This window comes from Pezoporus occidentalis, unplaced genomic scaffold (genome assembly GCF_034315485.1).
Source record: "Pezoporus occidentalis ecotype Australia unplaced genomic scaffold, CSIRO_AGI_Poc_V1 ctg235, whole genome shotgun sequence".
NCBI classification, from domain to species: domain Eukaryota; kingdom Metazoa; phylum Chordata; class Aves; order Psittaciformes; family Psittacidae; genus Pezoporus; species Pezoporus occidentalis.
In genome coordinates, this window is record NW_026914233.1 from 265,506 (window position 1) to 293,128 (window position 27,623).

The 27,623-nt window shown below is 41.0% G+C and overlaps 1 protein-coding gene and 1 long non-coding RNA gene across 3 annotated transcripts in view; one reads left to right on the forward strand and one right to left on the reverse strand.

Moving 5' to 3' along the window:
• Positions 1 to 13,332, reverse strand: part of LOC134165267 (uncharacterized) — a 60,493-nt gene extending 47,161 nt beyond the window's left edge. Inside the window, exons 1-2 of the long non-coding RNA XR_009965452.1 lie at positions 13,047 to 13,332; positions 10,891 to 10,978 (exon numbers count right to left, since the gene is read on the reverse strand). This is a non-coding gene — a long non-coding RNA (uncharacterized LOC134165267). The remainder of the gene's footprint in view (positions 1 to 10,890; positions 10,979 to 13,046) is intronic.
• Positions 13,333 to 13,502: 170 nt separating this feature from the next.
• Positions 13,503 to 27,623, forward strand: part of NPHP3 (nephrocystin 3) — a 29,124-nt gene continuing 15,003 nt past the window's right edge. Inside the window, exons 1-14 of one of the 2 annotated variants that reach the window (XM_062621846.1) lie at positions 13,503 to 14,058; positions 14,352 to 14,477; positions 15,598 to 15,748; positions 17,194 to 17,346; positions 18,542 to 18,675; positions 18,918 to 19,078; positions 20,840 to 20,987; positions 21,547 to 21,621; positions 22,200 to 22,379; positions 23,746 to 23,849; positions 24,515 to 24,629; positions 26,035 to 26,178; positions 26,721 to 26,818; positions 27,287 to 27,389. In XM_062621846.1, the coding sequence (XP_062477830.1) occupies positions 13,711 to 14,058; positions 14,352 to 14,477; positions 15,598 to 15,748; positions 17,194 to 17,346; positions 18,542 to 18,675; positions 18,918 to 19,078; positions 20,840 to 20,987; positions 21,547 to 21,621; positions 22,200 to 22,379; positions 23,746 to 23,849; positions 24,515 to 24,629; positions 26,035 to 26,178; positions 26,721 to 26,818; positions 27,287 to 27,389 (2,040 nt within the window). In that variant the 5' untranslated portion in view covers positions 13,503 to 13,710. The remainder of the gene's footprint in view (positions 14,059 to 14,351; positions 14,478 to 15,597; positions 15,749 to 17,193; positions 17,347 to 18,541; positions 18,676 to 18,917; positions 19,079 to 20,839; positions 20,988 to 21,546; positions 21,622 to 22,199; positions 22,380 to 23,745; positions 23,850 to 24,514; positions 24,630 to 26,034; positions 26,179 to 26,720; positions 26,819 to 27,286; positions 27,390 to 27,623) is intronic. The other variant, XM_062621848.1, reaches the window with a different exon arrangement.

Genomic DNA, 27,623 nt, shown 5'->3' on the forward strand with positions numbered 1-27,623 from the left:
AAATATAATATAAGCTCATAATTCTTTATGACTTTGTTAACCAATACATTCTGTCACCTAGTAATGACATGTGTCAGCAAACAGCTCTTATCTGCTTTTAAAATGTCATCATCCTCCTAAACCCTTCCAAATTTATTCCATGTTTCAGTTTCAAATCTACTCAATACGAATTATTTTTAAATGCTTAGCTAAAGCATTATAGCAAAGTAAAGCAAGAGTGCCTGAAGAGAAAGAACGAAAGAAAAGCAAGTAGCACACACACCAAAAGTATTTCTTTCATCGAAAGCAAACACAGTATTTACAGCAAAGATAAGTGAAGATTTACAAGGTAAGGTTCTGCAGTCTCTGTAGTGTGAATTACCATGTAGGCTTTGAAGATACAACAATAAAACAGTCTGCTCAGTGGTGGTGTTATGAGCCTAGGAAAGAATCATGTATTAAGAAGACATCTTCAGGGCTTTCAATCTCTTTCCCCTTTGGTTTCTCCTTTACACTTTTAGTTCATTTCCTACTCTTTTCTGCCAATAGTACTGCTTGCTATTCAGCTTCATAAGCCAGCTTGAGTGATCTAAAGATAGAGCATAACAACAGTAATTCTCATTTGCTACCTTTCCTAACAAACACAAGGATTCTTTAAAATAAAGAAATATGGATACACATCAGGTACAGGTATTTAGGCCTCATTTTCCCACTGGCTCAAATAGAGTTTAAGACCAATTCAACATTGCTCTAAGAAATCTGATGAGCAAGTAAATTAGAATTCTAAGTCACCCAGAAGCTTTTTAAATATTTTACCTGGTGTTTAATTGAAACATCACAGCATAAGTACAAGGCAAGGCTTTGCTTCATTATGCTATGGCCTGGAGCGCAGCTCTGAACAAATCCGCTCCAAGCTCTAATAGGAAAATGTGTTTTTGAGAGGAGCAAGCACACAGATGCTTAACCATATGGAAGTGTAGCTGTGAGGAGCTCTGCTAATATCCACTTCTCACCTCCTCCCTTACATCCAAACGTGGTCCCCCAGGGCAGGTTCCTTCTTCCACCTTTGCTCCCCTACAGCCTCCTCATCTTACCATCCTTTTGTCCTCCTGTAACACCTCAGCTGTTCCAGAGCTCTGGCAGGTCATCCAGCCACCTGACAAGCATCCTGCCAAATAGACTGAGTCTTGCACAGCTTATTTTAGATGAATATTACATGTCTCTGGTAACCAAATATATATGCATCACTTGCTAGAAAAATCAAACAAACCATTCCACATCCTTTCCACACATCTGGAAACCTGTGAAGTGACAGTGCTGGTTTGCAGGGATGTATAGTGCTTTTTCAGTCACTCGCTATGTGCAGGTTTATCCATTAACACAGTCTGATTCTCTCTATCCTTAAGTTTTCTGCAGCAAAGCTTAAAAGGAAGATAGATGGAGCCCAATGTACAGAATTTTCTGCTTTGAAAAACTAAATCATAAATTATGCATGTAACAGCTCATGAAGAACAGACCTATGGAAGGGGTTAAACAGCCAGACTGGTACCAGAAGCATGAACATGTCTAAACCAGTTACCTTTACCTGATAAACTTACATTTCAAGTTGACAAAGAAATAATTTATGTGCCACACACAAGGGCCAATTACTTCCTCTGTTGAATTTGCCATGGATACAAGAACATTCCCCATTTATTAGCATAGAATTGGAGAGGGGAACTTTTAGCACAGACCTGATTGCTTTCTATACCTGTTTTTCACCAGTTTGCTTTAAATAATTGACAAAAGAAGACTCCAATTCTTCTCCCACAATGGAAGTAGAAACATGCTATAAGAAAGCAAGTTACTCAAACATTTAGCATGTGAAAATTTCCCCAAGGTGTGAGTAACTCAATAGTTAGCTCCTTGAACGTCATAAAAATTCACAGGACTGCACTGAAATACAAAATCAGACCCTGCTACCAAGCACAGCCTCTACCCAACCATCATGGAAGAAAATGCAGGCTCAGTTCTGCTGCTCATTCCCTGCGGGCTTCAAGCGCTGCATCCCATCTGTGCTCTCCTCATGTGTCTGTTAGCTGCCTTCTTAGGCTGATATTCTGCTTTCACACCCTTCTGAAAGTGCAGGAGCTGTGACCCCATGGGGACCCACACTGGAGCAGTCTGTTCCCGAAGGATGCACCCATGGAAGGATCCACACTGAAGCAGTCTGTTCCTGAAGGATGCACCCCATGGAAGGGACCCACATTGGAACAGTCTGTTCCTGAAGGATGCACCCTATGGAAGGGACCCGCACTGGAGCAGTCTGTTCTTGAAGGATGCACCCCATGGAAGGGACCCGCACTGGAGCGGTTCGTTCCTGAAGGATGCACCCCATGGAAGGGACCCACACTGGAGCAGTCTGTTCCTGAAGGATGCACCCCATGGAAAGGACCCACACTGGAGCAGTCTGTTCCTGAAGGATGCACCCCATGGAAAGGACCCACACTGGAGCAGTCTGTTCCTGAAGGATGCACCCCATGGAAGAGACCCCCACTGGGACAGTCTGTTCCTGAAGGATGCACCCCATGGAAGAGACCCACACTGGAGCAGTCTGTTCCTGAAGGATGCACCCCACGGAAGGGACCCGCACTGGAGCAGCCCATGAAGAATTACAGCCACTGGGAAGGACTCAGACTGGAGAAGTTAATGGAGAACTGTCCCTCATGGGAGGGACCCCACACTGGAGCAGAAGAGTGTGAGGAATCCTCCCTGGCAAGGAAGAAGCATCAGGGACAACTGGGGGGAAGGTGTTTTTAAGACGAGTTTATTTCTTCTAATCCTCCTCTGATTTGATTGGTAATAAAGTGATTTCCCCAAGTCGAGCCTATTTTGCCTGTGACAGTCACTAGTGAGTGATCTCTCCCTGTCCTTATTTCAACGCTCCAGCCTTCTCTTGTATGTTCTCTCCCATGTCCAGTTGAGGAGGGGGAGCAATTGAGCAGCTTTGGTGGGCATCTGGTGCCCAGCCAGGTTCAACCCACCACAACAACGTAAGTGCAGCAGGAAGAATTCCAGATGGATTAATTTTCATGGAAAACTCTGAGTGTTTCAAGTAGCCTTTAGTTTTTCTTTAGCAGGAGCATGAGAATGAAGTGACAGGCATCAGGGAGGATGGGGAAATCAAGTAATATGTTGAATGTTTCCTTTATTGTTAGATATCAGTAATGTTTATCCTAACATGTCACGCAACCTGAAGTCATGTCAATGGAAAGGCTTCACCAGAGACTGCAACAAATTGTTTACTCAATAAAGGTCACTCAATTGGTGCTGTTCATTATTTAGCTGCATTGCGAACATAAGGCCAGCTCTGACACAGAAGAGTTTAAAGCTGGGTAGGGTTACTGCTTCCAAGACTGGTCTCATTGCCAGATGGAATTCCAGCAAAATTGTCTGGAAGATGCAGTGTGAAATGTTTCTTCTGATTTAAAGGCAGTGTGGCTTTAACAGGTCTGAGCTATGCATTCCGTGGCTTTGTTTATCTTAGTTAAGAATCAAGTGACAATTTGCTGTTTATAAATATGTGGAAAAAGTGTTTCATAGCATATTTTTCCTTTGAAGTCAATATAAAAGGTCCTTAAAATACAAGTAGCAAAATGTAGAAAAGACTTTGCCTGCTTTGGTTTTGTTAGAAAGTGCTCTGGGGAATCAGGTCTCTTCTCACTGCAGCTTTCTGGCTTTGTGCAGAGCAGAAGCTTTTTAAATGACTGCAATGACAGCTTTCTGATGTTCTTGAGACACCAGCAGGTATTCAAGACCGCACCTCCCACCAAGAACTTTGCATTGTAATTTCCCAGTGATTTCTAACACCTGTGCTCTGCTTCCTAAAAAAGAGAATGAGACCAGTCTTATGGCTGCCAGAAGATACTCTTATCTACGCTGACCCCAAGCTAAAAAGATATCTCTGATCCTCTTCCCCTTCTTTTACCATAACTGATGTCCACAGCCCAGTGAGGAGGGGTGGGGGTGGTGTTTCTGGTTTTGTTTTATAAAGAGGCAGGAGACTGAATTCGGAGCTAAAGAGATGAAGCACAGACAGCAGTCAGGCTTATAGTGCAGCACAGTACTTACAGGAATGCAGTGAAACAGGTTGCCCAGAGAAGTGGTGAATGCTCCATCCCTGGCAGTGCTCAAGGCCAGGTTGGACAGAGCCTTAGACGACATGGCCTAGTGTGAGGTATCTCTGCCCATGTCAAGTTGGAACTGGATGCTCTTAAGGTCTTTTCCAACCCGAACCAGTCTGGGATTCTGTGATTCTAAATGACTGGCTGTTGCAACACTTGAGCAGCAGGAGTGAAGAGGCCCTGCTAGTAGCTGTCTGGTTGTCTTACTATTCCTTTGTTGCATGCACTGGTGCAAAGTGGAATGGGATGGGAATGAAACCGGAGAAGATGACAAAATAAGTTTGTGGAAAGAAAGAAACAGCATGGCAAACAGCTCTTCAGAAATGAAGGAACAAATTATGTACTGTGTTCGTTCATTTGAAGTCTTCAGGACAGTTTCAGTTATGCCTACTTGTAATCTCTAACGCATTGTGAAATGCCTCAATGTGTACTGCAGAGAAGCTGGAGTTTCAGGTACAGAAAGCATACAAATAGAACTGCTGTGGAAAAAGGATTTGTCATGTTTCCCAGACACAAGTACTAAGGACACAATGCAGCTTGTAAAGCATGCTCTGTAAATCCAGTATCTCTCAGATGGATCAGACACACTGCACTTGAGCAGACAGAATCATTGAATCATTTAGGTTGGAAAAGACCTTTAGGGTCATCAGGTCTATCCATAAACTCACACTGCCAGGTCCACCACTAAACCATGGCCCTAAGCACGAGTCTATAAGTCTTTTAAATACCTCCAGGGGCAGCGACTCCACCGCTACATTGGGCAGCCTGTTCCAATGCCTGAGCATCCTTTCTGGAAATAAATTATCCCTAATATGCAATCTAAATCTCTCCTGTGCAACTTGAGGCCAACTCCTCTTGTCCTGACACTTATTAGTTGGGAGAAGAGACCAACACCCACCTCACTACAACCTCCTGTCAGGCAGTTGTAGAGAGTGAGAAGGTCCCCCTTGAGCCTTCTCTTCTCCAGGCTAAAAAAACCCAGTTCCCTCAGCTGCTACTCATAAGACTTGTTCTCTAGAGCCTGCATCAGTTTTGTTGCTCTTTGGATGTGCTCCAGCACGTCACCTTGTAGTGAGCGGTCCAAAACTGATAATCTGTAGGATGGATGTATGTTAAGTTGACACTTCATACAACATCCAACTCAGACAAAGGCACAGTGGAACTTCTTAGCACATGCCCAGTGAGCAATCTTCAGCATACCTCCCTATACAACAGCCAGTGGGACCTACCTGATAAGAACTTGTACCACTTGACACTGTGGAGATACTCCACACTCCCAGGCTTCCAGCAGATCTGGAAGATCTTCACCAGATGACAACCACATGTTTCCAGACACATATTTTCAGTTCATAATCTGAAGCCACTCCAAATGTGGATACATAAGCTCCAACTGACATACAATTAGAAACTGTACAAGTGCACATTTCTGCTCTTTGCACTACAGACAAGGTATTTTTCCTTCCTCCCATTCTCTCTGGTCACAGTTCATTGCTACAAAACTCCTGAAGTAAGATGAATCGTGGCATGAACCTGGAATGTAATCACAGACCCTTCCACCTTCAATCTAAAGTACTCCCAGAGGAGTTACTGTAATGGCATGCCTCACATGTTCCAGAGAAAAATTAACTTTTGCCATATTACAGCCTATTGCTCTCACTTCAGCAATGCCACAACACAGTTTCAGTGTATAACTTAATTCAATATATACCTGACCGCAAAGCCTTTTTTCATTCGAGTCACATCTTTCAAATCACATGTTTAAAGGGATATATGCAGCTCTACTGTTTTCCAGGCATTCCTATTATGCAATGGTTATCTAATCTCACTGTGTGCCAGTCAGTTATAGCCTCAGGACATTTCGAAGCTGCTGCATAAAAAGAGGAACATCCTTTGGTTTCAATGCACGTCCTAGATATAGAATTTCAACACAATATACAATGAAGTGCTAAAAACTCCTGCTAACCCAACAGCCCAGGCAATGTTTTAGGAAACTATATATACTGACTCCACAAAAATGCCACATAATGGTTTAGAAATAAAATTCTACATTTTGTGGTTGTCAGATTCAGCTCATACATGCAAAACTCATATAGCACATAAGTAATTTCTAATACCATGAACTCCATGGAAAATACCTAAGATTCTTCATTCATTTCAACAATTTCCACACTATCCAGATTAATTACTTGAAATGATATCCTGCTCAGAAAGATAGTAATACAACGTAGCAGCCCCCCTCGACAATGAGCACTTCAAACTACACAATTAAAATGGAGACATCAATAGAAAACCAAAAGAAATTAGTATTTAATTTGCAGCTAGATGAAAAGGACCTTCCTCTGGAAGGCAGGAGTTCACAGCATCAAGACTTTGTAGGGACCCTTCAGAGCTAAAATCAGTTTCAAATGTACATGCTAAGAACAACTGGGAAGCTTTCTAGTATATGTCTTCTTAAAGCTGGGATTTAGCATCCCACATGCTATGCCTTCTACCATTAGCCTAGCAACATGGGGATTTCTGAACAACCTTCTTCTCATAGGATATGAACATTATTTCTTCTGTATTGGATCAAGGCAGGAAAAAATCTGTGTGACTGTCCTTATAGCTCCTAAAAGCAAAATTGCTTGTGCATGGAAAGAAACGTGACACCAACCACAAGAAAAAATAGTAGAAGGGGTTAGCCCCTTGGATATCAAAGTAAATACTGACATGATTACAGATTAGGCAGGATTAGACATTGCTAAACTGATACCATAGTGAACTGCAGCCATTTGCATCATTGAATAAAGGTTGCTCTAGAAATAGACTGAGGAATGGCATCTTCTAGTACTGCCACACCAAACTCTTAAGCCTTTTGCCCTGACTGTGCAAGCTGTGACTTTAAATGTCTGAATGCTCTGGGCACTATAGGTGGACAGTCCCGTTGTACCACAGGCTGAACAAAGATGATAGCCACCTAAAGGAATGATGAAGAATGGCTATGTTTTATACCTGATCACTCTTGAGATCTCAGGTGACTCCCTGAATCAGACATCTAAAACAAAGTAAGAGTTCATTTCAACTTCATATAGGTATAGATGAGTACATCTGGAGACAGAAGACTTGTTTTTTTAGCTTGCTGAAGGGGAGAGGAGTCCTAATCAGCAACTTAGAGAATCATTATCCAATCAGTTCTTTCTTTCTGGCCCCCAAAACCATGCACTGTATGAGGTACTGTATATCCAGCTCTCCCCAGACAGCTGTGGAAGGTTCCAGACAAGTCCTCCCTACAGCCTCTTGGTCGGGCAGCCTTCTGGAAAACAAAAGGTGCAGGATCTAATTGCTGTGGTCTGAATAAGCCAGTGAACCCACTCAGGTATCAACCTTTTGGACTGGGTGGCAGCACCCTTTCCACCTCTGTTTTTGAAGAAAATTTTGTTCAGATTTAGGATGCTTAATTTGCAAGTACAGATTAGGATAAACTATTGGGACATCCAGCTCAGCCAAGAAGGTAGATGTTCTGGGCACAGATAATAGAACATAGAATCATAGAATGGTTTGGGCTAGAAAGGACCTTAAGATCATTCAGTTCCAACCCATGGGCAGGGACACCTTGCGCTAGGCCAGGTTGCTCCAAGCACCATTTAACCTGGCCTTGAACATGAAAGTACTCAGGGAATTTCAGTTGGGTACCATTGAGTTTCACATTCCCACTAGCACAGGAAGGTTTTGTAAAGAGCACTCTTAAGTGATCTTACAAATTATTAGGTGCCCTCTTTAGCATATTCTATATTCATCACTTGTTATGCACTATTGCAGTACTGTGGCTCTATTGCTGAAGCAATAAAGGGCACAGCAAAACAATTGCTTATCATTAATATCTCTCAGTTTTATATTTATTTTGACATTTCTCTCCCTTTCACCCCACTTTTCTGGTGAGCAAGATTAGTTGCTCCTCAGCACAGTGACCACACACAGTATTAATCCAATTGGTCTGGAATGAAATGGCCATGAGACTGCAAAAATCTGACATCAAAATCCTTCTCAGTTCAGTGACAATTCAGTGATGATAAAATGGATGTTCAAGAGCTCTCTTGTTGATAGGATTATAACTTATTGTGGAACTTTCAGCTAAAACTCATTTCAGAGTTCTGACAAACTAAGGTCGTTCAAAACTTTTAATGGAGAAACGTCACTGAGTGACTTGCCATAAAGATTAAGGGAGTTTAACTTGTCTGACACACTGAAGCCATGAAGGTGAAAAGTTTGGTTCCAATTATGAATTGCATTGTTCTGAATCCACTTCCTATAGCTTATGTTGAAACAGTCCTTGTATTACAAGTTACAAACATAAACATGGTTAAAGTAATAGATATTTGTGGCGACAGAAGATTCCAGTGGTTTCAGATCTTTATTTCCATTCTAGATAATGGACTGCAACAACCTTCCTACATAAGGATATCTAACTCCTTTGTCAAAAATCAGAACACCTACCAGTTACTTCAGATTGCAAAGCCAAGCCCTATTCTTACTGAAATCAATACAGAATGATCTATGAATTTAATGGAACAGTGTACAGCTCTCTCAAAACTAGTCAGTACTGTGCTTTGCAAATAACGTTATTACCTATGACTGATAGCAAACCACTAAATTAAAGCTTCAGCTTTTATTTATCTGTCTCATCTGTATTTTGCCTGGAAATATCTTCCAAAATAGTCTCAATTCTTTAAGAAACTTTGTTATAAACTACTTTATTAGAAATTAGAAGCATGTAACTTCTGAACTAATAATTTCCTAACTCTTGTGTAAGAAGTTTCTCTCCTTTTCTCCCTCCGCCTCAGACAACCCCTTTTTCCTTGGGTCTTGGTGTCCTCTAGCGGCGAAGGGTTATGACATGTAAAGCTATGGGAGCATTTAAAAGCATTTAAAAGTCCTCTCCTTCCTTACAATATTCATCATCTCTGCTCCAGGGAATTTCAGAACTCTCAGTAAACAGATTTTTGAAAAAAGCTGATAATCTTAGCTTGACAGCCTGTAATAAGTTTACTGAGTAAAACAACAGTGAGTTCAGTAGCTATTTGAACTCAGAACTATGCCCCAAGGTTGAATTTGTCAGGCAGTTTACAATTAACCACCTGTATGTTGTATTATTTTTAGCTTGAAAGCGAAAAGCAGATGCATTAGAGACTCTCATAAACGTGCCTACAGAGTTTAGATGGGATTTTCAGCACATATCTACAGACTTTGCAGTCCTATTTCTAAAACATAAGTTTATGACAAAGTCTTGCTTTTGAATGTGAATTTCCAACTTTTTGAGCTAATGATGAACTGTAATGAGTTTCTTAGTTACTCTGTCTCCTGTACTCACTCACAACACCTCAAATTACTCAAACCCCAGTTGCACAATTTCACATCAGGTCACGGAAAGACTGTGCAAGGTGTAAGCCAGTCATAATGATGGATATTGCTCCAGCCATGCTGGGTCACATGAAAAAGGAAAGAAGATCTCTACCTGCCCACCATCTAGCAGACAACCCCTCAGCTCCAGAAGCACATCAGTCATAGTGGCTGGTAATCATGGAACTGCTGCTGCTTAGCATGAAGGTCTCAGAGAAGGACAGAGGCAGATGCCTGTCATGAATGAAATGCAGGCGTTAACAGGGCAGAGACAACAAAGTAATTGTCATGCTCAAAGCTAAGATCTATCAGGTTCGGGCTTCTCTGGAACAGCAAGAGTACCAGATTCAAAACAGATCATCTCAATTGAAAAATTCCCTGACTTCATTGTGGTTTACATCAGGTCTCATGTGATATAAAAGAAAGAAGGTGAGTAAGTAGATCAGTCATTTGGCTTATTCAGGCTTGCACTTCCTGCACAGGGTTGACTACTGGTGATAGCCAGCAAATTAATAAAGAACAGCCCAATAGCAGGCAACATTTTAGATCAAAGTTTTCATTTTCCAACCTGGCCTTGAACACTGCCAGGGATGGTGCAGCCACAGCTTCTCTGGGCATTCTGTGCCAGCGCCTCAGCACCCTCACAGGGAAGAATTCCTTCCTAAGACGTAATCTAAATATACCCTCTTTCAGCTTAAAGCCATCATCCCTTGTCCTATCACTAGATGCCCTTGCAAAAAATACATATAATCCAGGACAAAAACTAATCTTTTAAAAATTACCATACTGCATCTTGTCACTGTCCTCTGTAGAACTCTCTTAATCATGTTCCATCAGACACAGATATTTTTGAATAATGAATGAGATCATAAAAAATTATCAACTTGATTCAGTGCAGGCACAAACAATTTAATAGTGATTTATGAAGGGCTCCTAACATACTTTGCATATGCCTGTGGTATATATACACCTTTTATATATATATATATACAGTATATATACAAGGTTATACATAAGGTATGCATAAATATATAAGTGGTTTATATATCTTATATACAAGATATATAAGTAACTCCAGCATCTGAGCTAACAAAAAGGATGTTATGTAGAAGTTGGGTCAGCTGCCTTTCATTCATCTTCTGCTTTCAGGTCATAATCAACATTCATTCTAATCATAGCAAGTGTTATTTTTAATGGGTAGTCAATCTGCAGCAACCTTTTATCTTCAAACCTTCCTCAGTTTCCTCTCATCTTGTTGCATCCTGATCTTGCATAGTAAATTTTACAGGAATACATATCAGATACACTGTTACATAAAATGAACACCTGCTGACTTGGAACTGAACCTAATAATGCATGTTAAAACACCAACCTTCTTTCAGAGGGCCAGTTCCTGCAGTTGTACTTTTCTCAATGGGACAGATCCTTAGATTTTGTTCATTGACAGTCACCAGCAACTCCTAAAATTAAATGAAATCAAGAGTAAGAATCTTCAACAATAAAACATGTAGTAATACAATAGATACATCAAAGACAAAGGCAATACCACTACAGATGCCACATAAATGGTTTTAAACTGTAGCCCAGCAGATTTTAAGAACATTGGCGGAGTAGTTGTTCCATTGCAGATCAGGAGTACAGACTGCATGCTGACCCCAGAGGGGTAGGTAGAAGAGTAAATTTGTCAGAGGACCAGCCAATGTACTGTATTCCTCATTATGTGGATTCAGGGATGGAAAGTAGTCGGGTTCTGTTACAGCTGAAGTCAGGAAGGACCTTTAAAAAATACAGGTTCTCATTTGACAAATAGACAATGCTCAGCAGTAAAACCCAGGGGTTTTCCTTCCAGCATAGCTGTTCCCAGAAAACAGCTGCTGTCTAGGAGGTGGTGAGTGATGCTATTTTCTTTCCTTCTTATTTTCTTTCTTTCAGTAACTAAACTGTCTCTATCTTGACCCACAAGTTTCTCTCTGCCCAACCTGTAGCTGTGCCTGGGATTGCCCCGACCCAGGGGTAGCACCTTGCACTTGGCTTGGATGAACTCCATGAGGTTGGCACTGCCCACCTCTCAAGTGTGTCAAGGTCCCTCTGGATCCCATCCCTTCCCTCCAGTGCATCAACCAACCACACATCTTAGTGTCGTGTTGGTGGCAAACTTGCTGAGGGTGCTGGATCCCACTGCCCATGTGACTGACAAAGATTTTAAACCAATTACTAGACGACAGTAGCAGAGGTCCCTTCCCACCCCAATAATTCTGTGATTCTGTAATTACTTTCTGAATTATCCCTATGTGACTTAAAGCAGCCATTGTTAGTTTACAAATGAGATGCTGAAGCAAGCTATTCTAATTTCTAAACATTAGGGAAACCCCTGTCCATGGCAGGGGGGTTGGAACTAGATGATTTTAAGGTCCTTTCCAACCCTTACTATTCTATGATTCTACGAAGCAATAGGGAAGGAGTGTAATTTTTCTGTTTAGAAAGGGTTGTGTTAATATGGCCTCTACTATCCATGCAAATTCAGTAACACAACCAGAGGCAGCATTAGAGAAACAGCATTTACAGTTTTTCTGATCTATTTGTTAAAGTCAAGTGGTTTATCAGAAGGAATCCAGGCGCTCTGGCAATGCTACACTTTTTACTCTAGGCTTAAAGCTTGGAGATTCTGACTTTCACAACTCAGAATATGAGAACAATTCAGCACCAGCATGAACGTAGTTTTAGTCATTGCCAGAGCTCAAGCAGCAGTGCAGAAACAGACTGATACCAACATGTAAATGAAGGAACCAAAGCCTTGCTTTGTTAAAGAACTACCTGCCGATTTGCTGAATCACCTAATACTGGGCAGGCTCTTACTGGCAATATTAGGGAAAACATAGCAGCAGCCTTCCTCTTCCCAAAGTTGTCACATATTCTGTATCTGTCCTTTTCACTGAAACGGGGTTTAAGTGGAACGGATTACCAGCATAACCACAAATGTTATTCTGACAAGAGATTATTTTTTCCTCTTGAAAACAAAGGAGTAAAGTTAAGGAAAACTGCCCGTATTCCCAAATCCCTGAGTTTTTACTCCAGGAAATAAACCAACACCTTTTCTCTGTTTTGCACAAAAGGGATTTCCCCCTCCAATAGATTTTGGAAGTTAGAGGTGTGTCGTTGGGAAGACATTTCAAAGAATGGCTCCCCTGGTCATGGCTAAGAAACCTGGCACATACATGAGGCAAAACTGCTTTAAAATGGTGCTGTGTTTGCTATTTGCACAATGGTAGGGCAGGCTCTGAGATAGGTGCACAAAAGGGCACCTGCTCCATCTGTTCCTCCGAAATCCCCAGGATAAGTGAAGGAACCACACAGGGCTTTTTGAAGAGAAAGGGAGGGAAATGCCATTAGGATAACTTAAGGGGCAGATAATCTATGACCGCCTTATTCCTGAAAATGAAGGTCTTCAAACAGAGAGTTTTAGATGAGGCAGCGCAAGGTGCAGGCACTGAACTCAGGCGTGGCACGGCACAAGAACCCAGTACTTACCTCTCGGTGGACCCCCTACTTGCTCTTCTCAGGTCGTCTTCTTCAGAGTGTGCCTTCTTCACCATGGAGGCCGCCTCACGATTTCAGGGGAGCGAGAGAGAAAATCCCCCACGAGGTCTCTACCACACGCAAGCCTGCGTGACCCTGCTCGGCCAAGGCAAACGCTGTCCGGCCTGGAGGCAGGGCCGTGCGGGGCTGCGATGATGCCGGTGGGAATGGACGGCTTTGCCGTGCCTCACATAAGCGCCTGTTTTTTACAGCAAAACCCTAAAACATCCCGACTTTTCCTCACAGGAGCAGCTTCCCGCCCTTCAGCCGCTACCAGTCCCTGCCGCTCACCGCCGCGGCTCCGCCTTTCCCCGGCCCTCCAGGGCTGCTCCAGCGGCGGTGCCGCCGCTACGGGACGGGGCGGGAGAGGGAGGCGGCCCGCGGTGAGGGTTCCGCCCGCTCTCCCTCCCTTCCTTGTCCGGCCGCCGCACGGAGCGGGCCATGGCCCGCGGGCTTGGAAGGCCCTGCGGCTCGGCCGGGTCGGGGGAGCGGTGAGGGGCGCAACCGGGGCGAGGCTGGGAGCAGCCTCCTGTGGGGACCCTCCGCCTCGGGCATGTCCCCTCCGGCCGGGCCCTCCGCTCCGTGTTAACGCCTCAAGCCGGCTGCGGGCGCGGTCATGGGGACGGCGTCGTCCCTGGTGAGCCCGGCAGGCGCGGTCGGGGAGGTGATCGAGGACACGTACGGCGGCGGCGAGGCCTGCGAGATCCCGGTGGAGGTGAAGCCCAAGGCCCGGCTGCTGCGCGGCTCCCTGCGGAGGGTCGGTGCCTCGCGGCCCGGCGGCCTCATCGGGGCCAGCTTCAAGTCGACGGCCTCGGTGCAGGAGCTGGAGTGCGTGGCCGAGTACGAGCGGCTGAAGAAGGAGTACGAGATCTTCCGCGTCAGCAAGAACAACGAGGTGGCCTCCATGGTGAAGAAGGAGGCCAAACTGGACAGGGAGAACAAGCGGCTGCGCGCTGAGCTGCAGGTAGCTCCCGCTGCTCTCTCATGAGGGGTCTGAGCAGAGAAGCAGTGGCAGGGAGGTGATGGGTGAGATGGCTTTGCCTTCCCAAGGTGCTGGAGAAGCGGTGCGTGCCTCAGTGCTGTCCTGGTGTGACACTGGTGTGCGGTCAATGTGTGCCTCTGGGATGGGGACCACAGGGTCCCTGGGTGAGGAGGGATGTGTAGTGCTTGGGATAACATCGTTGTATTCAGAGCTGAAGAGGAATCTAAAACCTTTCATCAGAGATTGCTTTCACTCGGTATGTTAAATGTTTTCAGGCACTTCAGAAAACCTACCAGAAAATCCTTAGGGAGAAAGAAAGTGCCTTGGAAGCTAAATACCAAGCCATGGAGAGAGCTGCTACTTTTGAACATGATCGAGACAAGGTCAAAAGGCAATTCAAGGTATGTCTTCACTTCCCTCCCTGGGAAAAGGACCAGAGAGAAGATAAATGTCATTTGGGTACATTTCCCCGATGAACTCTTCTCCAGTAGCTTTTGTGAGGACCTCTCCTTCTTATAAAAAATAATTGGAATATCATCGCTGTAGCTGTCTATTTTGTTTAGGGTAATCTTGCCATAACATCTCTGTAAGACTCTGAGGAAAAAGGAGAATATGCAGTGATGCATCTTGAACTAAATTCCTGTGTTATTTGAGCACAGAAAGTACTCAGGTTTGAGAGTGACAGGAAAACCTGGGCTGCAAACTGACACATGCTGAAGGAATGTATAAACACAGAGCTCCATTATTTCTGAATCAATTTTATATATAGTATTGTAATGTTAAACACTGCTAGCTTACATTGAAGAAAAGTGTGTATTGGTGCATCTCTTGGCTGCTGAAGTGTGATACCCAGTTAAAGGCAAAAGCATTTGTGCTTTTGGAGAGGTGACTTGAAACGCCAAGCTGATGCTTCTGCTTTTCCCGTGCTGCAGATGGTGGTATTTCTATCACTCAGAGCAGTAGGTCTGGTTTTGCTGGTCTTGCACTGTTTTCAAGATTATCAATACCTGTAATTGTAGCAGGTGTTAATGTTTGGCAGATATATAAAAGGATTGGTTTTGACCTTATTGAAGAAAATGAGACTTGAAGAAGATGTCATCTCTTTGAATTTAGGTTCATGTTTTCTTCCCATATGTAAACGTAAAAACAAAATACATGCAGCAATAAAAGGGAGCCTTTGAAAAAAGTTATTACATACGGTGGGTTTAGAAGACAATAAACTTTAAAGGATGCAAAAAGTTACTTACGGTTTTTAATAAACTTCCCAGACTAACGCAAACTTCTAACTTTCAGAACAGTATGCTGAGGTTTAAAATGGTAAAATTGTGAAAACAGATCATTTAAAACTATGTTTTCCTGCTCATTTATAGGCTCCTCATGGCTTCTTGTTTGCATTTTCATGCTTTTGCCGGCTAAGTGACTGCTAGAACCTTATTTTTCCAACTGAACCAGATAGTATGAATTGAGGAACTAATACTGATTATTGAAAGATTTATGGTTTGTGTTTTTCTCTGCTCACAGATTTTTAGAGAAACTAAAGAAAATGAGATTCAGGACTTACTGAGGGCCAAACGGGAGCTAGAAGCCAAGCTTCAGCGACTCCAGGCCCAAGGAATCCAAGTGTTCGATCCTGAAGAGTCTGATTCTGATGATAATTGTACGGATGTTACAGGTGAGAATTTCAGCCTCAATATTTCATGTTGGAATATCGCTGAGGTTTCTGAGTGGTAAAGCACAAGTCAAGTACTTAGGTCGTACAAAAAGAAACATAAAATAGTTTAAAGAGTAAAAGCAGCTGACTTCACAGGCTTGGTTTAGATTGTGGAAACCCCACATTTCTAGTCCTGTGAATGAATTGATGAAGAAAGTAGAACACTGTCTAGGCACAGTGACTTGAACAGTCTTTTAAATTGTTCCATGAACAAGTCTTTATTTTTCTAGTCTTTTCTGAGTTTTCTGTTTCTAGATCTGAGGATCATTCTCCAAAGGATCCAAAAAGCACACCCAAAACTAGAGGGAATCTTAGACTTACTGTTTATGAATAATGCAGTATGCCAGTCTCAGCTGCTGTCCTTTTCAGAGCAGCAGTTAGGTATTTAACAACCATGAATTGACCAAAAGAGTAATTTTATTGAAGAACTTTTTGACAGGAAATCCCTCACAATATTAGTGACATAAAAGGCAAAAGTTTGTTGTAGCTGTAGGAGGTATTTGATACCATGGGAAGGATTCAGATAGGCACGAGATCAGTTCACTGGCTTTGCATCAGGTTCAAAATACCACAATAATAGTAGCAGACTGTTAGCACTTTAACACTTACGGGATACCCACCATTATTTCTTGTACCATGAAGGGTTATTGAGGAGAAACTGTGTGCAAGTGCTGTTGCTTAACCTGTGTTTTGCTTGTAGAGATCAACTGTTACATCTTGGCAGGAGCATAAATATGCAATCTTTAAAAGTAGAAACATTTAAAAATGCAGTGATTGGCGTTTTGCATAGTAACTATGCATTTGATGGACTTCTTTGGTACAGCTAGTCTGTTTTATGTATTTTTTCTGTCTTCTTCTGTGTTAAATTGATTTTTTAATTTGTATTTCCCTTACCTTTTTCTAAGTCATTTTCAATTTCCTGATTTTCTCCATGGAAGGTTTATTTAGTGTCTTGAATGTTGTGTATTGATTGGCAGAAGTGTAATCCAAGCATGCTGTGAAGAGATACCATGAAAGCTCTTTCACACAGCATAGAGACTATATTTCAATTCTGACCTACAGCCCCTTTATGCTTTTCAGTGCTGGAACATTCCTGAGCAAAAGTTGTCAATTTTTGTGGTATACCAAATGACTGCAGCAATCCTGATTTGTAATGCAGGTCAGCATCTGAACCCAACAGATGTCAGCAATCTATATATTGGCAAATAAGCTCATCCTTTAGCTTCACAGTGCCTTTGGACAAGTGCCTGTTTAGAACAAAGGTGTGAGCAGATCTGCTAAAGGAGTAAAAATTACTATCAGTGGTATACGGCAGTGGGTTTCAAGTGGAGTATTTAAAACTGATAATTTACCTTGTTTAGTGACATTAAAAAGGGGGTGGTTTTTTGTTGTTTTCCAATTCTTAGCTGCTGGGGCACAATCTGAGTACTGGAATGGAGGAGCTTTGGGAAGTGAGCCATCCATGGGTAGTATGATGCAACTTCAGCAGTCTTGCAGAGGGCCTGAGTTTGCTCATAGCTCCATAGATGTTGAGGGACCATTTGCAAATATAAACAGGGGTAAGTAATGGTGGTTTGTTTGGCTGGGATTATAGGCATCTGTGTCATTTTTCTATCCTTAAGTAATTCTGTTCTTTTCTTAGCTCTTTTTCTGTCCATTCATGGGTATGTGAGGGTTATTTGGAATTCTTCATTGTAAAAATCAAAGGAACTGTAGCAGTACATGCTGTTACTGTTAATATATTTGGTGACTGAATATGTGTAGCAGTGATTTTTAATGAACAGCAGTGACTGGCACTTTGTTGAGGGTAAACCAAATACCATTTTGTTACTTATATTGACTAAGGAAGATACTGAGGGGGCCATTGATGGAAATCTGAGTGTAAGACCAGGATGTATGCATTGTTGAGTCAGTGTTAGGTATTTTCGTATCCATAATTGTTGCTCTGGAACTCTGGCCTCTTGCAAATTGCCTTCTGGTGCTCTGGTTTCCCTCACTGTCCTGGCCCTGGAACCCCTCCTGCATACAGTTGACTTTGCTGGCAGTTTCTCCCTTTTTCCTTCAGTCCTTCAGGCTCCAATTCAGAAGTGTGTGCCTGAAAAGTGGGAGGGCAGGGTCTCCTCTATGATGGCTCCTGCTTCATACACTAAGCCTTTCATCATCCCATGTGGTACTGAAAGTAGAACCTGCTCCTATCTTGAAAAAGTGACCAGTCACAAAATGAAGAACCTGAGAAAGTTTTAAAATTCATTGCTTCCATTGCTTCTGTAGGCCTGTATATGCTTCTAGTTGACATTCAGTGCTACAGAAAGCAATGGACTTCATCTCAATGAGAATTTCCTGTAATGTTCCACTGTGATTTATTCACATGGTCTAATCAAAAGAAATGTAAATCTAGAGGGAAAAAAAAAACAGCTTTAACTATGAATGATTTTATTGTTTCTGCATATTTTTACTTATTTTACAATTATCGGATTGGTTTTGTGGATACTTTTCATCGATCCTCTTTAAAGGGTTGTAATTGTAATGTATTTGTAATGATAATATATTTAACACTGGTTTTGCCACAATATCAAATTCTATGACATTGCTGATATGTGGACTCTAAATTCAAATTTACAAAATCGGTTTAGTAAAAATATTACTACTATTTTAAATAACACATAATATTTATGATGTTAAGATGTGACGACTTACCTGTTATCCCGTGTAATCAGGTGTAAAGATCTCTTGACTTTGTTTTGTATTTCTTAGATGATTGGGATGCTGCTGTTGCCAGTTTATTACAGGTTACTCCTCTGTTTTCCCACTCTCTCTGGAGTAACACAGTAAGGTGTTTTATTATTGGTACTGATGAGACTCAACCAGAAGTGGACATCTTCATTAGAGTGAGTACCTCACAAACTTACGCTCCCTTACACGCTGGTTTGTTTCCACTGTGATACTTACTCAGAAATTTGTCTAATATTTCTTGAAAGCTTTAGTGAGTGTAGCCTGATGTCAGTGAAAGTATTGTCAAGGACTTCAGAGGAAGAAACTGCTTAGAGAAAAGAAACTGAGATTCATCCAGTAGGTCCTTAGTGCTATGCAGGTTTAGTAATGAAACACCGTTACTCAAATTTGCTTTCAGAACTACTCACCAAAGCTTCAAAGAGTCTGTGAAACAATGGGGTACTTCTTTCAAGTTGTTCATTTTTCAGAAGAACATGAAAGGCCTCTTAAGGATGTAAGAAAATGGGAAATTGAAAAAAGTTCATTAATCGTTTTGCTCCTGCATTTAACTTTGCCAAGGTGAGTGTTTTCCAGACTGGTAAAGCAAATGGAAACTGGTAATCCATGCAGAGTGCATAGCTTAGTAAAATGTATGTGATGCTTTGCTCAGTACTTTTCCAAAGCTACTATCTTCAAAGTGATGCTCCTTCGAACTTTAGGTTTGCTAGTGCAGACAGTTAAAAGAATACATCAGTTTTGTATCATTTCCTTTTTCTTGTGGCTACAGATACTCTTAAAATACAGCATTGAAAGATGTCTTCATAGCACAAAAATGTTTTGCTTTCTAAGAGCATCTCTCAGTCGTGTGTATTGCTGGAGTCTTAGGAATTCAGGATGGCTGGTGTGAACGTCCTCTGTGTTTTTCATGTGCTTATCTAGCTTTACACCTGGCTTTACCATTTTGATTTTATTCTGTCACATATCATTTTCTATCTTTGGCTGGTTTTCAGACTGATTTCTTGGCTCTCCTGTGTGGTACCTTATGCTAGCTTTCTACAGCCTTAATTTACTGAAATCATGAGGGTTTATGACAAAAGGTGCTTCCATGTGTTCTTTTTCAGTAAGTAAATTCCTAACCTTCTAAAAGAGGAAACATGACTCAGTAAATGAAAAACACCAAACTAATAATACTTTTAGAATGGTGTTAGGACTGTTTATGTTATGTATTTGGGAAATTTGGGCAGTTTTGATGTTTGGGAGAGGAAGGGGGTCTCCTTTTGCTGAAGAAGAGAGAAAAAGGGATTAGAAAATGTAATACTAAGGGTCATGGAGTGGTCATTCCAAAACATCTGTATGAATGCAAAAAGCTGGAAATATTGCTATGCATAAAGTTTCATATTAGGAGTAGATTTTGAACTCTAGGGATTTCAAATACTGTGTGTTATTAGAGCTCTTGTATTAACTAGATCTCCTGTTTCTGTAAATAAAACATCTGTCCACAGAGAATTAAAGACTGGTTTAAGACACTAGTAGCTAAGATTTACAACAGTGGAGGACTTCAGAGAATAGCCAGGTGCTACAGAAGATGGTGGTTTGTTTTCATAGAGGAATCAGGCTAGAGCTGCCATCCATTTATGCTGGTAGAAGGATAGTATAAGCTGCCTGGGATATTGGAACTCTGAGGGGATAGTGTTACCAAATAACCAGCTCTGTGTATGTGGGTCATAAGTGTTCAATAATGAAATACACAAGGAAAAAAAACCACACACAAAGGAAATGTTCTTTCCAACAGTATTCACTTAGAGAGTTTCTCTTAGAAAACACATGATGAAAATTGCAGTTCTCATATAAAGAATATAACATTTGAGAGATCCTGTCTTCTGTTGTCAGCATCCTCGAGTTGTACTGTTCTTTGCGGAACAGCGATAGATTGCTGGGAATGATATCCATGGTTATCATTCACATAATATAAATACAAAGAGCCTGTACATGGTGTTTATTAATCGTGTGACTCCATGTTCTTGCCATGCAAGGCAGTTAACCTTCACTCTGCATGTTGCTATGAGAGGAGATCAACTTTAATTTACAAAGCAATGATCATAAAAAATAATAAATGGGTTTAATGGTTTCGATACAGAGAGCATGTATTTCTCTCTTAGCTTTTCCTTGCTTCAGAGTTTATCCTAAATTCTCTGCTGAGATATTTGCTTGCCCTTTGTTGTAAATAGATATGACTCTTGAATTAGATTTTGCAGCGAAACCCATCTTTGGAGCTTGTGTTGATTGAACTGTTTACTACAGCAGTGTAATATAGCACAAGAATGCTGATTTCCAATCTAGTTGTTTGTTGGAGGACTGTGAAGAAGCCTTCTTGAGAAATCCAGAAGAGAAACCCCGGCTTATTTACCACAGAAAGGAGGATGGCAGAGTCAGTTCGGCTTCAGTGCAACAGTTCATTGAGCAAATTTCTCATGTGAACAAAGCAAAGGTATGCCGTTTTAAAGACTGAGGAATGCTAAAAGGCTTGTTTTCCTGCTATAAACAACATGGAGTGCTAGTAGTCCCACATTTTAGGAGAAACAGCATTGAACTCATTGCTCTGGATGTTCGTTATATGAGCAGATTGCTGAAGCTGGAATCTATGAATGTTATAAATTTTTCAGTAGCAGAGGAGAAAAACAGCCACTGTATTTTCACTGAAAATAAAATCCCTGTTCCATAAGGATAGAATTTCTCACCTGTGTTTAGCCATTTAAATGTCAAAGTTATTTATCTAAGGCCCCTCTGTAGCCATGGAAGTGAAAGAAGTATGGCTCCAGAGAGACTGCTCCCATCGCAGAATAGATCAGTTGCCATTTATTTCCCTCTGCAAAGAGAACTACTGGAACTAGATGCCCAACTTTTAAAAGCTTAGACAAAGTGAATCCTGCCTAAGGAAGGCAACAGAATGGAATTTAAATGTGTTGAGAATGTTTTTGTTGGAAGCCCTAAATGCTGTTTCCAGTTGGGTTCAGATTTGCATCATGCTTTGCTGTTTACTTTTTCAGATGATTGATCATACTGGAGGTGTGGAGGAAGGAACATATGAAATCTATAACTGTGTGGAAAAGATAATTAAACAGGTAGAATACATGGTGCATTTCAGCTTTTACCTGTTCCTGCCTTGATTTATGACCTTAAGTGATGTTAGTGTGATTACTACATGTTACTTCAATGTAATTTAAAGGATCATTTTGTGGTTTTAGCATTAATATTTGGCAAGCAAAGAAATATGCAAGTGGAAAATAAAAACCCAACCTTAGGGACAAGAACAGGAATAACAGGGGGAAGGAGTCTGTTTGTGGCTAAAATTCTTTGAATTTCTCTTTAACCATATCATAGGATAAGGAAAGACTGTATAGTCCATAGTTTCCTTATTCTTCCTTGTGGGGAGTAGCTTCCACTATGAGAAGACTAAACCCAGTGTCTTGAGACCTGTGCATTCAGAGTTAACTTGGTTTCATGTAGTTGCTCATTTATTTATGTTCTGTGCTAGTCTGAAAGGAAACGATCACAGTGATGTTAATAGAGCTGTGTCATACACAGTGGAAATGAGACTAACACCAAATGTGCCTGCACATTTATATATAATAAGAATAAGATTTATATATAGTAAGAATTATAGTTGCAGTTTTCTCCATGTAATTTTCTTTCTACTTAGGATATATTGGGGTGTGAAATGACAGAACTAGAAGGCAAGGATTTAGGTAATAAGGAAGAGTCCACTGCTCCTGAAGAAGAAGTTTTTGGTGATGTATTGTGGGATGCACATGATGAACAAGAACAGATGGAAGCTTTTCAGCAAGCCTCTAATTCAACATGTGAGCTGGGATTTGAGAAAGTAAGTACATTGGAAATGTATATGGATGAAGACGAAAGTCATTGCTCCCATCCATCTCTCGTTAGGCAAGTTGTACTGCAGAAGAAGCTGTGTCTGAGAGCATCCTTGAGGCTGTTACTCCTTAGGCTAGAAAAAGCCATATGTCTTATATATATGGCATACTTGTTTTGTGGGAGAGCTGCCAGTTTGTATGTTGTTGAATGACACTGATGAAGAAGCAGTTGTTGTTCCTGCACTGGAAAAAAAAGGACTGTAATGGCGTGCCAGAAGTCGGGTGTCTTCGAAAAGGCTCTGAATGTTTTGGGGTTCTTGGAGGAAATCCGAGCTCTGTCTTGACACCTGGAGTTAGGTCTTTTGGAGGTGACTAATGGAAAGATTTCATCGTGCAGCCATGTGCATGTGAGAAGAGCAGAGAGAACTGAAGAGCTGTTGAATAGCTCAGTACTTACTCATTACTTGTAATGAAACTCTAAAAACATTTGAAATTGGGGATGTCAGGCACAACTATAGGTAGGGAAAGTATAGTGAATGTAGGAAGATGATAAATATTAAAGTGGTTGTGGAAGGTGATACAACAGCTTATTTTGGCAATATTCCTTGATGTTATAATGTAACAGAAGCATGCAGATTCTGTGTTAATTGTGTTTAAATTGTTAGTACCCCTATTTTACTAGCAAAATTTATTCTTTTGCTTTGCAATACTCCTATATTGGCAATGGTTTGGAGGATAGTGCCATCTTTACTACATAGTAGAACAGGAATATAATAGAACATTAATAGAAAAAATACCTACGTATATCTTAATGTGCCTCCACTTCTTTTTTCAGCCAAAATAGTTCTCCCAAGTTGATGAAGGGTAGTTGTTGTTTTTATCATCCTGAACTCTGCTACAGCATTGTTGGGTGCCCATGTGGTGAAAAAAACCCTTTCTTTTGTATGCTTACTGCCTCAAAATACCATTTTATTACCAAAGTGCCAACTTTGAAGGCTTTGTCCTGGCAGCCATATCCAAGGCAGTGGAGTAGCTTGGGGGAAAAGAGAGGCAAGGAAGCCTGAACAAACATAGTTCCCAGTTGTTTTACTGTAGTAACATTAGTTCAGTTTATGAAGACTGAAAGTTGCATTTTAAATAGTTTTGAAAAAATGTTTAATTTATTTCACTATTTCTTTAAAAGACATAATAAATTCTGTGGTTTCTGTGTTTAATTTGAGCATTTATTTGTACTGTATTGCGTTTCAGTAGTTATTCCCATGCCTTAATAAATCTGTACGTGCCTTTTGTGTCTAGATGGTTTACAATACCAAGCACTGTATTTCTCATTTAAACAGTGCAATATTTGTAATGATAGTTGCTTTTTTTTTATAGTACTTTGAACGTCTGAATGACCTTGTAGCAGCACCAGCACCAATTCCACCTCTGCTTGTATCAGGAGGACCAGGCTCTGGGAAATCTCTCCTTCTGTCAAAATGGTAGTTCAAACTATTATTTTTTTACATGAATGAAATTTGATGGATTTAAAAAAAAAGATGGTTTCTATTTCACACATTGTATCAGTTTAATTAGAGGTAAAATGGGAGAATTTACAAAGCACTGAAGTTACTGAAGCATTCTGGAAAGATGTGTAATAATTAAGTAGCTAACTCCATCTGGACTGTCTTTAACATCTCTCTGCCTCTGATATCAATACCCTACAGATCTGCCTTTGTGGTATCAGTAGCTTGATAGCTTTGCCCTTGTCTGATACAGAAAGGGGATCTTTGAAGTCTTTTTAACCAACCTAATAATTTATCATAGAAATGCATTTTATGGTCACTTGTAGGCTATGACAAAATGTGCTGACATAAAAATAAATTGGTAGTGTCATTACTTCTTGGCAGCTTAGTGACATACGACTGTCCAGTGCCAGGAAGGGCACTTTTTAATGGCTCTCAGTACTGAGAGAACAAAACTTGAAACTGACACAAAAAGTTCAGTTGTAGCTCAGGAAATGTCTATCCTATTTTGCAAGATAACCATTGAACACCTCTAATGCAGACCGTACATCTCCTTTGGCAAAACTGATTGCTTTGATTTGAGATATATTTGCAAAATTACAGTCTGTTAAGTGCCCTTTCATTTTGATCTCTCTCATTAGGATTCAATTGCAACAGAAGCATTCCCCAAACACTCTAATTCTTTATCACTTTGTTGGGAGGCCCATGTCTACTAGTGCAGAATCTGCACTGATAATCAAACGCCTTACTTTAAAGGTAGGCTGTGTTATTACATACCCTGTACTGTATAATTCTTTGGAAACTACCTCTGTGTGTGTGTTTTTATGTGAAAAGATAAAATCTTCTACAGGTTTCAGGGTTTTCTATATCATAGAATCATAGAATAGTTAGGGTTGGAAAGGACCTTAAGATCATCCACTTCCAACCCCCGTGCCATAGGCAGGGACACCTCACACTAAACCATCTCACCCAAGGCTTCGTCCAGCGTGGCCTTGAACACTGCCAAGGATGGAGCATTCACAGCCTCCCTGGGCAACCCATTCCAGTGCCTCACCACCCTCACAGTAAAGAACTTCTTCCTTAGATCCAATCTAAACTTCCTCTGTTTAAGTTTTAACCCATCACCCCTTGTCCCGTCACTACAGTCCCTAATGAAGAGTCCCTTCCCAGCATCCCTATAGGCCCCCTTCAGATACTGGAAGGCAGCTCTGATGTCTCCACAAAGCCTCCTCTTCAGTTCAGAGTAATACAAATGTAAGGCGTTATAGAACTGGGGGAATCAGATCATATATGTTGACTACAGATCAATTAAATAGCATCCCTGGGATATTCACAATGGATTGGCATTGGCAGTTGTACTTCCAGTAGCCTATATTGATTGATATAAAACCATACAAGCTTCTTCCAAACTTTCCTGCCATCTGGCCAATGAGAGAGGCACATGGTACCTCTTCTGTCTGTGTGTTCAGAAACTTGAGTCTGTATTCACCAGTTGGCACTATATCTGTTCCTGGACTGGTCTCTCTCCTCTGATTATTTATTTATTTATTTGTGGTGTGTTAAATATGTGGGGAATAAATGAAGAGTATTTTTGTGCCAGGGCCTGAGCTTTCTTCTTCTTTCACAGGATTAAAACCTTTGGAAAAAGGTCCGGTGGAGACCAATAAGAATGATCAGGGGTCTGGAGCATCTCTCTTTATGAGGAGAGATTGCAGGAGCTGGGCCTGTTTAGTCTAGAGAAGAGCAGCGTGAGAGGGGCCCTGCCTTGAAAGGGGGTTGGCCTGGGTGATCTCCAGAGACCCTTTCCAACCCTAATGATTCTGTGTGAAAAATGAAATTGATTGTGCTCTCCTTCCAATTTTCTCATGTATTTTAGAAGTCTTCCTGTTTAATCTCTTCAATTTTTAAGCCCTTTAAATCTCCACATCCCTTGTCCTCAGGTTGTCTCTCTAGAATTTACACAGCGAGTTCAGTAAATAGTCTTTGTTCTGCATATGCCAGCTTTCTGCATATACTAGAAGGAAAGATTTCTGTGTGAACTTGACTATTTTGTGCCAAAATAGTATGGGGTTTTGTTTGTTTGTTTCTCTCCTGCTTCTGCACACTTCTTTCATGAGAGTTTTTAAGGTCAGATTTGTTATATGTGTTTGTAATTCCACAGCTTATGCAACACTCATGGTTAGTGTCACCTCTGACTTTCGATCCAGCTAAACTTCTGGAAGAGTTCCCTCGTTGGCTGGAAAAACTTTCTGCACGTCATCAAGGCAGCATTATTATCATTATTGATTCTATTGACCAGATACAGGTATGTCTTCAAGATACTTACCTCTTGTCCATCTAGAGGAAATCTCAACTGTTGTAATAGGTTTGGCCACATCTACATAACAGAAATATTAATGTTTGCTTTGCTCTAAACAGCACATCTAGAAAATAGAAAATAGTTCTGTAGATAAATTGTGTTCTTTTGGGATTATTCTTCTATCTTAACACCTTAATTTTTGAAGCCTTTTGAAACACCTTTATGTATTGAAAGATTCAGAGCTGGGAGATGATTTATGGGCATCCAAACAGCCTAGTCTTTCTGAGGTATTCTATCTGCTTTATTTTATGGTCATGCTCATATATGTCAATGGGTCATTTAGAACGGCTTCAAGAACCACATTATGAACACTTTTTTTAAGGCAGGGTGGTTGGAACTGGATGATCTTAAGGTCCTTTCCAACCCAAACTATTCTGCAATTCTGTGATGCTGGAGACCATACTGAGCTGCGCAGTTAATGAAATATATCAACTTCCTGCATTGTTTTGAGCAATCTTTGTATTAAGTAACAAAATTTGTTTTTTAAGCAAGCTGAGAAGCACATGAAGTGGCTGATAGATCCATTGCCAGTGAATGTGAGAGTGATTGTATCAGTGAATGTAGAAACATGTCCACAGGCTTGGAGGTATGTTGTATTTCTGAGTTGTTTCAAAGTAGCCTGGGTTAGAATTGTTGTTTTAAATTACAGTTACTTGGTGAAGAGCAAACAGCAGCTTTGCCAAGACCTGGAGATTTAATAGCATATGGTTTTGCAACTATTGATGACAGCAAAAGCTTCCCTATTGTGACTGCAGAGGACAGGTTTTAGCTGTTTGGATTTATTGTGATGGATCTGTCCATGTGACTGTATGGAAGAGGATATTAAATGCAGTCAGATGCACATGAAGAACCACAATACCATGATGTAGGTCCAGGATAAGGCTAAAAGCAGAAATTTGACTTGTGATGACTAGAATTTCTTAATGACAGGGAATAGCCTCAATTGCTGCTGTGATATAAATCTTCAGAAAGGTCTGGAACTTTGATGTCTTTTTTTTCCTTTCGTGTGCTATTTAATAAGGTCTGAATATGACTTTGTTCTCTCTTACCAAAGGTTGTGGCCCACTCTTCATCTTGATCCGCTGAATTCCAAAGATGTTAAATCTCTCATTAGTGCAGAATGTAACTCTGCAAATGTTAAATTAACTAAAGAGCAGGTATGTCTGTTGCAGTTCTAAAGTACCTTACTCTAGTATAACTTCTAATAGAAAATAACTTTTAATGGGAACATACAGGCCCAGGTGCCAAAGGAAGGTATTATATTTAGCTAACGAAGTACTAATGCTCAAGACAGTATGCCATTTTTTTATCCCATAGCTCATAGCACTGAAACAGATGGACAGCATAAATTATTAACACATAAACAGTGCAGTTGTACATACTGCTATAAA